The 11952-nt window shown below is 37.1% G+C and overlaps 1 protein-coding gene across 1 annotated transcript; it reads left to right on the forward strand.

Annotated features, from left to right (window-relative positions):
- The first annotated feature begins 675 nt into the window (after positions 1-675).
- LOC133519123 (protein FAM98B-like) lies at positions 676-11264 on the forward strand. The gene is made up of 4 exons (XM_061853064.1): positions 676-831; positions 2137-2329; positions 6743-6983; positions 11108-11264. The coding sequence occupies exons 1-4, from the start codon at positions 730-732 to the stop codon at positions 11145-11147; spliced, it is 576 nt and encodes a 191-aa protein (XP_061709048.1). The 5' UTR covers positions 676-729; the 3' UTR covers positions 11148-11264.
- The last annotated feature ends 688 nt before the right edge of the window (positions 11265-11952 follow it).

Here is an 11952-nt window from a genome sequence, read left to right on the forward strand (position 1 = left end):
CCGTAGTGAGGAGGGATTTCCAACTAAGGTGAGTTTTGAAAATTGTTGGATCGACACTTTGGGATTATAACTTGATGTGTTATTAGAATATATAATTTACGTAGAAGTAGCCTACTAATAAACCAACTCACCCCTCCTCACCCCATTCATAACCCAACTGCCCTCGTAATCCCTACTCACCCCATTTTACGGTACATAGGTAGTGTAATATTGACTAAAGCCAACAAGTGGTCTTACAGATACAATAAAAATATACAGACATATTATTTGACGCTTCGACTGCATTGTTTGTTTGTATATCTGAAATACCTCAGGGGTAACTTCATAGTCAGGCTGATTGAAAATTTGTTAGGTACAGCAAATTTCGCCAAATATCACTTAATACTCGTAGATAATGTGTACTGTTTACACAGAACTTATTAATTTAGTCGAGCATACACGGTTTGCTTCATTGTATTATTGAAACAACAAATACAAAACACTTAGTTGTAAAACCACCTCAAACAGCTAAAACTAGCTTTTGATTAATACCTGTGGCGATGCCGCATGCGAAGCGAGTTCCGAGTTGGGAACTATGCCCATCAACAATATCATGTTTGTAATAGCGCCTAATGAATATTGAACTTGGGATTCCACCTGGCTTATTATCATGTGGCTTCTTGTTGATATATTGGTATTCGGCTAGGTGGGGCGAAGCGGTGACATATCTTTCGCAGGACAACGATCCGTATGTGTGGTCGCCGGGTCGTCCTATATAAGACGGATGTAGGATCACACTGGGCAGAAGATTTGTACCGGTTTGAGTGTGTGCTAGTCGAGATTTTGAAACAGGTGCGTCAAATTAATTTCTAATATTGCTTTGATACGGAAGGAACGACAAAAAAAGTTAATTTGGTGTACCAATTTTGCAATTAAGACGATTTCAACATTTCCATGATGACAATTTTGTACCAATGACTGTTGTAAGGGAAAGTTTCCATGGAAAGATCTCGTAAGCTCTGCACTATTTCTTCACTGTAGTGAAATTTTCAAGAATTTCTGCCATTCACATAACATATTCGTATTTAATATTAATGTCTTATCGGGATGCAAACTCAGTCCCACAAACTTCGTAAAGGGCCACTAGGCTACGGAGGCCGTTTGTATCGTAGGGGAGGGTGATCTAAAGCGGGTAAGCACTATAAAGAAGGAGAATTTAATCACAAAAGTCATTTTGGGACTTAAGTTGTGTGTCTTACTGTCATAAAAATAATTTTCAATTATTCAAATAATGTTCTAAGACCCATTTTATATTTTTTTAGCAAATTAAGTGTGTTTCTATGGTGGTATTATAACACGGTTGAATTGAGTTGAATTATGCTTATTAAAACCATTATTCATATGCTATGTTTTACAAAATTGGTTGTAGGTAGGTACAATACAAACATACAGTTCTTGTTTATACAGTGTGACTTGTCTAAAAATGTGAGTTCATTGGTAATTAAGCTTGATCATTAAACACCTTATTCGACACATCTGCTAATATTGACTTATCTTATACCTTTAAACGAGCAATTCTTGTATATATATATATATTTCTGTGATCTCGGAAACGGCTCTAACGATTTCGCTGAAATTTGGTATATGGGGGTTTTTGGGGGTATACAATCTATCTAGATTAGTCTTATGTTTGGGAAAACGCGTGTTTTCGAGTTTTCATGCGTTTTTCTTTCGACGCAGAATATGGTCGCTAATTTCGTGTTGCCAGCCACTGTCCGTCTGGTCCAGCGGGTTAAGACGCGGACTGCTAAACGAGTGTTACGGGTTCGAATCACGCCCGGTAACTAACTTTTGTTTTTTTTTATATGTTCAAGTTTATATATAATTTTTTAATTTTTATTGTTTTAGACAAGTTTAATTTAGTAAAAAAATGTAGTTAAGATTATCACCTATACACCACCATATTACAATAAATAGTTATAACCGAGCAAAGCTCGGTCGCCCAGGTACTTATTATGTAAAAGAATAACCCCGATCCTCAAATTGTTCCTCTATTATATAAATTCTACGATTACTTTTTAAAATATGAAGATAGTAAGGGAGTTTTAACAGATTTTGTATTATACAAATAGGTATGACCAATATTATTTATCGCAGATCACAATGAAGGTGTGCACAGTAGCGTTCGGAGTGCTTGTGGCGTGCGCGGCCGCGATGGCGCTGGAACCCAGCCCACTGATCCAAGCACTACAGCCCGTAGAGGCTGTGGAGCAGCCCACGCAGCTGGTGCCCGTGTACATCCAACCCACCGACGTGCAGGGACCGAGGCAGAAGAGATCCCTGCTTCTTGGTAATTATCAACTTAATAAAGATCTGCTGATGATTTATGACAGGCGGAACGCAGCGTAAGTGTTATACGTTTGGCGTCAAGCATTTGAAGATGTCAGCACATTACTTACTCGTAAAGAAGAATCTGGGGAGGGTTCTTGCTATATAATTTTATTTTGTAAAGTAACAACCTAATATAACTTTTTGACAAATGGTTATAAATCATTATTTACATATTTACACACAAATAAATTAATGTATGTAGGCGATATAGTTAATATACAACAAGATTTCGCTATTTTTATGGAATACATTCGGAACTCGAAGGTACCTCTTAAAAATAAATTTTACTTTTTTACAACTTATTTAACAATTATTTGTATTATTATTCATAATTAATAGAGCTTATATTGATATCATCGTCTTGTTAGTTTTATAATCAAGCCATCACACATGTATTTTCTAATTAAAACACAAGAGTTTGCTGAAACAAATACCAACATTTAAGGAAAAATGCAAGAATTCGAAAGATTAACGAGTAGTCGTTAACGTCGAGTGTACATAAGTACAGACTGCACCGGAACAAAGAATTAATTTTGATTTAAAGTTCGGGCTACTAATCTAATCTAAAGTCAATAGTGCCTTGTGCTCTATGTAAGACTAACCATTAAAACCGTGAAGTGGATCGGTAAACGTAGGTATACTTAAAACCAACAGTACCCCTAGTGTACATTTATGCGATAGCGAAACGTGACGAACGCGTTTGCGTTAAGTCTCATTTTGTATGGGATTTTGAGTTTCCAAAACGTCCCGCTTGGCGCGCTGTTTCTAAATCCTATACAAAATAAGACTACGCAAACGCGTTCGTCGCGTTTCGCTATCGAATAAATGTACACTAGGGGTACAGTTCACTTGTTAAACTTTATACCTTCGGCGAAAAATCATGATAGCCTTTAAATTAAATAAAAGGCTGCAAGTATAAATGTTCCAACAATAAGGAGTTTAGTAACTTAGGGAGTGTCACATGCTGACGTATAAAATAATTAGCTTATACCTACACGTAGGGTATTAACGATATAATACAAAAAATATCCGTAAGTGCTTATCCCGCTAAATCGTAAGGAAATCTATCAAGACCAGACGTAGAAAAGTGGGTAATTTATATGGCTGAATTTTTCGAAACTACCATAACTCTACCTCGCAGGTTTAATTCATAGAACAAACTGAACTGATAACCTTTAAAAATAAATAAAGGATTGCCAAGGGATTATTAAAGCTGGCAGAGAGAGAGAGCTACGTTTTTTGCAATCATAATATTATTATTATGTATTACGATCAATAAATAAGAGGCTAACGTAGAGATTATAGTTACGATAGACTTTTATATTTTTTTATTATTATTGAATGGCGTAATAAGGTAGGGTCGAAGAAGCTCGACTTGAACACCTGGATCAAAAGCGTCTTCAACCGAAGTTTCAACCTAAGCCGTCCTACGCATACACATACGAGTATAACAGCCAAGGGCAGCTTTGCGACCGGATATTTAAGACTAAGTTCGGTTTTGCGAGCCATACCGAGCACGTGCTCATCAGAGGAATTTGTAAAGGTCTCTGCGCCGTTACCGAACACCACATGAAGGGCTATATATATATATATTGTAACCAAAAAGGATAAGATTTAACATGAAAAAAAAAACTTTATGTAGTAGTTTAAACGTATAAAATTACGACATTAAAAATAACCCAATAGTTCACTATGTCGTCGTTTTCAAATATTTTATATACTTATTCGGCTCTATTACCTGAATATAAACTGAATTAAGGTTTACTTATCATTTTTATCAATCTGTACGAAAGTTTCCCAATCAAGACTAATTTACAAACAAATAATACTTATGCATCGTCAGCATGTAAGAATTTCACCGTGATCACAGTCTGGTATTATGTACGTAAAAACGTTCATTTAGTATTTGGAATAGGTTTACCGCTTGGGGTTAGGCGACATTGATATGCGGGCCTGCGACATTCCACGTGGATACATTACGTGGGATCACGGATCCCGGGAGGACGACTTACTTTCTACCCCCAGAGATTGATGGTAGATTGTTTTATCTAGTGGGAATATAGATGAGCTAATCAGAGCGCGTGCGTGTTTATTGACTATGAAATATGCTAATTTAGCACGGTTTGGATACATAATGTGCCAGACGCTTTCAGCCTTGAACTTGGTATTTAGATAACGAAGATAGAATATGTTAATTTGAAGCCATTGGATTTAAGTAATACGTAGCTAGCCTATAGTTTCCATCCAAATAAAGTTAAATGGAAAATATTAACTCACCGAAACTCGAAAGTTGGATCGTCAAAATGGTTATACTCGACACGTCGGAATGGGTGGAAACTCGTTAGTTATTTAACGCTTCTAAAATTTCAATATCAAAAATTCACTGTAAATCGACACAAAGGTTTAGTCATTTAGCAAAAAGAGAGAAACTATGCAGTAATTTGCGTTAAAATAGTAAGCATTTCCTTGTTGTAGGATGTTGCATGGCATATAGGTGTCTTTTAATTCTTCTCTAGCAGTTAAAGACATCCATACATAAAATAAAACTGTACTGTCTTATAGTGTTGTGTGTAGCAGTCTATCCATTTATTACCAGACACGAAAAATCAGTCTCTTCTAATCTCTTTTACTTATAGCGGTATTAATTATCTCACGTTTTATAAAGTTTGAATTGGCCACACCGTGACATTGCAAACCAGATTGAACTTGCGTTTAACTGCGCCAGACATGATAAATGATATACCAGATACGTAGTTGGGCAGAATTCTTATCAAAACCTTATTTGCGGTGGTTGATAAGTTGAGAATGTCTTGTCTGCCTTTTGTATATTGCGTTAGTGTTGTGTAATCAAACCTAATAGTAAATTGTGCAACGAGGGGGGTAATTGAAATTTTGGAAACGAGGGTGGTTTAAAGACCCGAGTTTGCAATATTCATACCCCCGGAGTTACACACGTTTTTCATCACACTTACGAAGAAATTTTAAGCATTTTAAGCAAAATAATTCTTAAATACGGTGATATCAAACATACGATAGTCTGCCATATTGTCATGTCTTGACAGGTTGGCATCGAAGGCACAGATCTATTCGGAATTCAGCCGCGAATGAAAATTATGTAAAAATATTTTAAACGGCTATTAAATTAATCTAACGTAAATATTTTTAAACATTAACAAAAATATTGAATTATAAACGTCACTGGTAAAAAAAGCGGTGGTGGCAGAGTGTATATGACGTCCAACTTTCAATCCTGAGGTCGCGGGTTCAAATCCTGGCTCGTACCAATGAGTTTTTCGGAACTTATGTACGAAATATCATTTGATATTTACCACTAGCTTTTCGGTGAAGGAAAACATCATGAGGAAATCTGCATACATCTGCGGAGAAATTCAAAGGTGTATGTGAAGTCCCCTATTCGCATTGGGCTTGCGTGGGGACTATAGCCCAAGCCCTCCCGAGCATAAGATGACGCCTGTGCCCAGCAATGGGACGTATATAGGCTGAATTATTATTAATATTGTAGGTATCTCCTTGAATTTCACAGGCATATAAATCCCGGTCTTTTGATAGGCTTGCATGGGGATATAGATCCAACACGTAGATGCCCCTTGGAGACCTTTAATGTCATGTAGAACGCCTGCTGGAACCCGTTCACAGGCGCAACAATAGACACCCATGAACCGATCGCAGCAGGCATTGGGACTATTGTAGTAAAAGTGAACAGTAAAACGGTCTATGGATTGAAGTTTCGGTGGACAATATGACTAGATTATTGGAAATACGTCCGGTCACTTGTCATAACAATGTTTTCACTAGTTATCGAGGCAGGCGGTGATTCGCCGCCCACTAGATGGGCCCCTGAAACTGCGGTCGTGAAGACGACCAGGAGCAACACCGGTGTGAGTGGCTCAGGGGTGTCGTGAGGTGTACGCCGCTTTCTACCCAGTGACTGGTAACAGCCACTATGCCAACGTGCGTCTTATGCAATTTTTCACGACGGCCAATGAAGGCAATCCAGAGTTGAGAGTCCTAGAGGTCCCCTTTGGGTCCACTCCGACCGACGAAGACACGCTGGAGACGGAGACCCTGACCGACTCTGGGAGTACTCGGGTCCGTGGGGTCGTTACTCCCCAACAGCTCGCCACTAGATGCCCTGCTGATTATTATTATTATTATAAACGTCAGTATTTCGCTACTTGGTTAGTATGAATTAGTGACGTAATAAAAAAAAACTATAACTCCCTAGATTTTTTTCACAATCCATAACTCCCGCGGGAACTAAATAGGCCTCAGTCCTTCAGTACTCCTGCATGAAGTAAGATCTTTTTCGAGCAAGTGTGATGAAAAATAAATGATGTATTTGTACGCGCAGGAGCTGCCGGTCTCGGCGGTCTCGCCCTCCTCGGCGCCGGTGCTGTCGGCGTGGGTCTGATTGGCGCTAAGGCTGGGTTCGTTGGTGGCGCTCTTGCTGCCGGTGCACTCCATGGCAGAGGCTTCGGCGGCGGCTACGGCTATGGCGGTGGCTACGGCGGCGGCTACCACTATGGAGGCGGTTACGGCGGCAGCTACGGAGGCGGCTATGGTGGATACGGAGGTGGCTATGGCGGCTACAGGTGAGTACTTCCTCCTTTTACTTTTTATTTTGTTTATTTTTCTTATATTTTCTTTTCTTATTTGTCCTAATATACACCATGTTTTTATTGAATTCCGTTAACTTCGGGGCATGAGTGAGTACGTTTCAGGAAACTAATTGGCATAGTTCATTGTATAAAAAAAAATTGTTTATTTTTTTATAAAAAGTAATTAAATGTTGCATATAGCGTTGTTGGAATACGGGCATTACATTTAACTTAACCAAACAATTGGAAACAGTGACATACTCGTATCAATGTCATTTCGAACATCCATCGTCCGAGATAGTACTTACGTTTAGTAGCATATGTATTAATTCGTACTAAACACTAATCAATATGTTAACGGGCCCTGAGGTACACGCTCGTAGGGACCTTATAAGATAAAAATAAATGATTGATTATCGCCGAATGGAAGTTAATTAGAATACCGGTGTCTTTGAGAAAGTTACTTAATTTATGCTCAGGAATGCACCCTTGAAATTAACGGAAAAAAAAAAACACGGTGTATATATATATTCGCCGTTAAGCGTTAGTGCCGCCTGGATAGCTTCCTTCATGAAGTAATAAAACCGGCCAAGAGCATGTCGGGCCACGCTCAGTGTAGGGTTCCGTAGTTACTCTTCCGTCACAATAAGCTAAACTGGAGCTTAAAGTATAGTAAATTGTTAACCAAGGGATGAAACGGTACCTTTCACCCAAGTTGAACAAATAGGCAAATTTGCATAATCAGTACCTAATTAAAGTCTTTTTACTATGAAGAGAAAACTTTTTGCGATAACTCAAAAACAGCTAAACTGATCATGTCCGCTATAGTTTTCATTTAATGTCTTTCTTAAGCTCTACTTCCACGATTTTTTTCATATTTTTTGGACCTATGGTTCAAAAGTTAGAGGGGGGGGACTCATTTTATTTTTCTTTCGGAGCGATTATCTCCAAATATTTTAACTTTATCAAAAAATGTTTCTTATAAACCCCTATAAATTTTAGATTTTATTGTACGACTTTGTCGGCTTTATTGATTTATATATCCATGCCTAATTTCAGCTTTCTAGCACTAACGACCACGGAGCAAAGCCTCGGACAGACAGACAGACAGACAGACAGACGGACATGGCGAAACTATAAGGGTTCCTAGTTGACTACGGAACCCTAAAAACTGGACCCGACTTCACTTTAACATTACAGAAGTTGGCGCTGTTCGGTAGTTTTTACAAAATGGTCTACCATCTGACCAAGCAACTCCACCGGAAAATAGGCCTTAGGTTACCTACTTTGGATTGCGATACCTGCAGCGTTGTTTTTTTACAAGCTTTTATTTAACATGCCCTGTTAGTATGTATGTATATACGTAAGTTTGTGTAAGTCAGATCCTGGAACCTACATTTGACCCACTTCCCGGTTGCCGATTGAACTGAAATTTTGCATACATATGTATAGACCTCCTCATCGTTTTCAATACCTATGTAAGACGGGTGACAATACATTATGATACCGTTGGGCTGATCTGATAATGGAGACATGGTGGCCATGGGAACTCTGTGATATAACAACGCAACCTAATTGTATTTGGGGCTTTTATATTTGTCTCGATGAGTATTAGGGTAAAGGCACCTATTACCGTGGTAGTTAAGGAACTTTTCAAAAGAGATCCAAAAATTAAGGGTATCAATGCTGTCTAACAGCCAGGATTTTTTTTTTTCATCAGAGCATTTAATGAACTTTCCGTTTCACACGTTTTTGGATTCATTTTGGGTTATTATATGTATTAAAATATTTTTTGAAGCCAAAATGACCAAATCTTCTATTACCGTGGCAAGGGACAGGCTGTGATTCTATTATCGCGAATTGAGCTTTCATTACCGAGGGTACAATTGGCATGATTTTTCTGCACTCGTTAATAGAAATCAAACTCAAAATTCGAAACCTAATACCGAGGGTTAAAACAATAATAACGACGTGGGTTCTGTATATTATTTTAGTGTCATTAACTTTAATAATGACACAAAAATAAAAAATAAAACTATAGGAGTATGTTTAAAAATAAGAGATATATTCGAAGAGATTATAATTACACTTTGGCACAATCAAATACTATTAAATAGTTAACTTACCAAGTACCCACGAGTACCTGTATAACAAGTTATAAGTTGAATGTTTTACATGTAAAACAACAAAAATTACTATTAGTAAAGTTTTACTAAGGACGTATATGACAAATAGGCCTGCCTGTTATTAAATAAAGTAATTTTTAAATGCTATAAAGATTGATAAGAATTTGTCTTACTGACATAATTAGCTGCACAAAAAAAACAAGTAAGTAACATTTACTCATAAGGCACAGCGTAAATTATAGTCGAAATTTATAAGCTGGACGTTTACCACCTGAGTGAAAGTTTACCACAGTGAAATGGTAAACGTCCACCTTATAAAATTTCGACTATATATAAAAACTTGAAATTTTTTAATTCTAATATTTTTGATAAGGTAATTAAGTTAAATAAAGTCTCTCACATATTATGTGTTATAATTTACCCGTTTATAATTAACAAATCACAGTACTTTTCTTATTGCTGATTCTTATAGCTAAAAAAATCATGTCTGAGATTTTGGACTACTGTATAAATAAAATTATATAAAAAAAAATCTAATCGGAAATGTCCGGCAGTTGGGTACCCTTCCTTGTCAGAGTAATAACTGAATCAGAAAACAGAAGAATTTAAATCTGATAATGATAACTGAAGTCTAAATTTTATCAACGAAATCTGTACTTGCGGTACCCTAAATGCGATATTTCAATACAATACCAAATAGTCACTCGGTAATAGATAACTCTTTAAGAGCCTATTACCGACCCATTCGATATTTCTCTGGGTCGGTAATAGATTTCTATACATTCTATTACCGAGGGTAATCTGATCATACCATCGGTAATAGGCTTAATTTGGAGTTTAATTAAACCTAATTCCGACCCGTAAAAATAATAAAACACAGATGGTTTTTCAAATCAAATCAAACACGTATATTACAAGCTTCTTGTAAAGACAAAATCACATAACTGGCAAGTAAATTTTAGGTTTTAACTCAAAATAAAAAAAAGTTGACAGATTAAGGGTTCCCATAGAAACAAGGAAATCGGTGCTGAAGTTTTTGTTAAAAATTAAGGGTTAGTTAAATACTTTTCATACCACGGAAATAGCTCTTTAATAGCGTGAATAGATCAAGATTGGAATAAATAAAAGAAATTATAAAATTGATGATTTGTAACAAAACTAAAGAGTAAATAACAAAACTACCACTTTTTCTATTACCGTGGCATACCACGGAATTACTTACCACAGAAGTAATTGGCGCCTATCACCGCTATTTTTTATTTTCACATTTAAACGTATTTCCGGGTCAAAAACTAAGTTAAAAGTAATTCAAAATCGTGTAGAAAACAATACACAACCTCTTAAAAGGCATTGCACTAGTTTATTTGCCATAACTATTACGTAAAACACTAAGTAAGATTGGAGTGCACCTACCTGTGGTGTCACGCGTCTGTATGGAACAACCGGTTCTTGCGCCGCCTTCGCACAAACTGACGAATCGCGAGTTTTTTGTTACACTCACACAAATGCACACTAATGGGCACGATAGACCAATGAATGAGCTTGTTTTGTGTATGCTTTATTTCTTAGGGGATAGATCTGTTTGCTTGCAAAATGCGTATTTGTAAACACCGCGGTGTTAGACGTCGATTTTGATACCCGCGTTAATAGCCGCCGTTACCCTAGTTGCCTGTAGAAAGAAAAGTACAATCAACGATAAAATATTGTACCTAAAATGTTGTTTTTACAAAAACTTTTTATTTCTTTTTTTGTTTGGAAATTTCGCACAAATTACAGTATTATAATAAACGTCTTAACACTCGTCTTTAGACACGTGACCTACTTATGACTGAGGGCTTACCGCGAGCACTGAAGTTCTCAAATTGCGGGCATCTTTCTCTGTCACACTAATTATGCCGGATTGGAGTAAAAGAGAGAGATTCCAGCAATTTGTCAACTTCGGTATTCGCGGTAAGCCCTCTGGTATACTTAATAATATTTCTATTGTTACAGGTCCTACCCCACATACGTCGTCGAAGAAAGTTGGTGCTGATTGTTTTATACCATTAGTTGTTTTATTGTTCAAAGACATTGTTGTTTTTAGTGAAGTGAACTAGGTATTTATGTAAAACTCAGTGCGTGATATACGAAATAAAAACCTACAAGTACATTATTGTGTTTTGATTTGGTCAAGGAAAAAATACCAGCATAACTTAGGGACTCGAAAACTTACTTCTTATTATACCTATGTATTTTCTGTAATACTATTAATTGTGCGCTGCGGTATGCGACCCGATGCATTTGGGCTAGGACGGATCTTAGGGCTTATGTCACATAAAAGTATCCTTAGACATATATATGTACAGTCCCCATCAGATAGATCCGAGCGGCCGAGGTGCTTACAAATATCTGAACACGCCTCTATTGTCAAGGAACTAGAGTGCGTGTTCAGATATTTTTGAGCACATCGGCCGCTCCGATATATTTGATGGCGACTGTACTTACGAGTATACACCGTGTTTTTTTTTATTTGCGTTAATTTCGAGGGTGCATTCCTGAGCTTAAATTAAGTAACTTCCTCAAAGACACCGATATTCTAATTAACTCTATTTCGGAGTTAACCAATCATTAATTTTTATCTTATAAGGCCCTTACGAGCGTGTACACTTGCCTTAGAGCCTGTTTACTTATTGATTAGTGTTTAGTGCGAGTTCATACATTTGCTACTAAACGTAAGTACTATCTCGGACGATCGACGTTCGAAATGACATTGATATGTCACAGTTTTCAATTGTTTGGTTGAGTTAAATGGAATGCTCGTGTTACAACAACGCCATATGCAACATTTAATTACTTTT

This window comes from Cydia pomonella, chromosome 6 (assembly GCF_033807575.1).
Source record: "Cydia pomonella isolate Wapato2018A chromosome 6, ilCydPomo1, whole genome shotgun sequence".
Lineage (NCBI taxonomy): Eukaryota > Metazoa > Arthropoda > Insecta > Lepidoptera > Tortricidae > Cydia > Cydia pomonella.

Bases quoted from the DNA above. Each gene is read 5' to 3' on its own strand.
- LOC133519123 (XM_061853064.1), top strand. From the start codon at position 730: ATGTGTGGTCGCCGGGTCGTCCTATATAAGACGGATGTAGGATCACAC. The intron at 832-2,136 runs GTGCGTCAAATT...TATTTATCGCAG, and splicing joins TAGTCGAGATTTTGAAACAG to ATCACAATGAAGGTGTGCAC. The intron at 2,330-6,742 runs GTAATTATCAAC...TTGTACGCGCAG, and splicing joins GAAGAGATCCCTGCTTCTTG to GAGCTGCCGGTCTCGGCGGT.